Source organism: Trichechus manatus, unplaced genomic scaffold (assembly GCF_000243295.1).
Source record: "Trichechus manatus latirostris isolate Lorelei unplaced genomic scaffold, TriManLat1.0 scaffold00216, whole genome shotgun sequence".
NCBI lineage: Eukaryota > Metazoa > Chordata > Mammalia > Sirenia > Trichechidae > Trichechus > Trichechus manatus.
The window spans coordinates 1,725,263-1,727,153 of record NW_004444152.1 but is presented as its reverse complement, the minus strand read 5'-3'; the positions used below and the strand labels follow the sequence as shown (position 1 = coordinate 1,727,153).

Sequence of the window (1,891 nt, the reverse complement as noted above, 5' to 3'; positions counted from 1 at the left end):
GGGTGTTGATTGTGGATCCAAGTAAAATGAAATCCTTGACAACTTCAATCTTTTCTCTGTTTATCATGATGTTGCTTATTGATCCAGTTGTGAGGATCTTTGTTTTCTTTATGTTGAAGTGTAATCCATACTGAAGGCTGTGGTCTTTGATCTTCAAGTCCTCTTCACTTTCAGCAAGCAAGGTTGTGTCATCTGCATATCGCAGGTTATTAATGAGTCTTCCTCCAATCCTGATTCCACGTTCTTCTTCATATAGTCCACTTCCTCGGATTATTTGCTCAGCATACAGATTGAATAAGTATGGTGAAAGGATACAATCCTGGCACATATCTTTCCTGACTTTAAACCACGCAGTATCCTCTCGTTCTGTTTGAACGACTGCCACAGATGGGTGGTGGGCTTTAACTTTAAATCCCCGGAATTTCTCATGAGCCATCACCGATTTACAGTGAATGTGACTTACCTGAACAGTGTTTCACCGGCTTTGAAACAACCAAATCCTTTGAAAAAAGGTCCTGCTGTGCGTACCAGGAAAGTAAAGCCAACACGTTCATTTGCACCTGCCGCTTATGGTGCGCTATGATTTTAGGCAAATTGATCAATATGTCTGTGCCTTAGTTTCCTCACTGGTAAAATGGGGCTAAAAACATCACTTATGTCAGGATTCAGCGAGTCAGTATTTGTTGAGTGTTTATAACAGTGCCTGACACAAAAAGAAATGCCATTGAGTCGCTTCTGACTCATGGAGACCCTCCGTGGGTCAGAGTAGGTCTGTGCGCCATAGGGTTTTCAGAGGCTAGTGTTTCGGAAGTAGATCACCAGGCCTTTCTTTTGAGGTGCCTTTGAGTGGACTCAAACCTCCAACCTTTCGTTAGCAGCTGAGCTTGTACCACTAGAAGTCCCATATCTGTGCAAGCTGTTGTCACTAGAACTAGGAGGGTTATTTCCTGGAGTGGCAGTGGCTTAAGGAACCATGAATACGGTGTCAAGGTCTTTGAAAATGTTTTTGCTTTGAGACTTTCCTCTTCGTTGGCAGACATTCCTAATGAGAAACTGATTCTCAAAGGGGAAAATAATTTCTGATTTTTTTTTTTTCCTTTCTGTAAAGGAGCATTTCTTCCCCAAGAGGAAAGGGAAGCCCAGGGTGTGCTTAGGTCTCTGGTGTGGGTGGCTGGGGTGCCTGGGGGTCGGTGGGGCCCTTTCTGAGCTGGGAGGAGGGGCAGGCTGGGAGAAAGACCATGATAGGGCCCTGAGTGAGAATTTAGTAAATGCTGGTGGTTGCTGCTCCCCGAGCCCCCTACCCACCTCCCCGGGGGACTCGATCTCCTGTTTGTCTGAGGCCTCGTTCCTCCCCAGGTACCTCATGGCGGGACCAGGCTCGAGCAGTGAGGATGAGGGGGACTCTCACAGTGGCAGCAGCGGGGATGAAGCCCCCAGGCTTCCTCACAAGGTCTGATGCCTCCTCCAGGGCTGGGAGGGTGCCGTGGAAGACATGGGTCAGCTGTGGTATCTCCATTTCTCCTGCCTCCTGCACGCACACCCCCCACAGTCACACTCACGCTGCCCCTGCCCCTTGTGACCCCGCCCACTTACCTGTCCCACTTGCCCTCCTTAGCCCCCACAGACCACAACCAAGCCCCCTCAGGCAGCAGGACCCAGCTCACCCAAGAGGTCCCCCGCCCCTGAAGAGACCAAACCAGCCACACCAGGGGCCCAGGAGGATTCTGACGCTGAAGGGGAACCGTCAGGTCAGAGACTGAGCAGGGAGGGGCCGGGGGCTGGACGCCTGGGTCTGAGGGAGGAGGGGGCTGGGGGCTGGACTCCTGGGTATGAGGGAGGAGGGGCTGGGGGCCCGGACTCCTGGGTCTGAGGGAGGAGGGGGCCGGGGGCC

The 1,891-nt window shown here is 51.7% G+C and overlaps 1 protein-coding gene across 1 annotated transcript in view; it reads left to right on the top strand.

Annotated features, from left to right (window-relative positions):
* XRCC1 (X-ray repair cross complementing 1) overlaps window positions 1-1,891 on the top strand; it is a 46,225-nt gene that overhangs the window by 40,812 nt on the left and 3,522 nt on the right. Inside the window, 2 exon segments of the mRNA XM_004388771.2 lie at window positions 1,357-1,450; window positions 1,616-1,748. Of these exon segments, the coding sequence (XP_004388828.1) occupies window positions 1,357-1,450; window positions 1,616-1,748 (227 nt within the window).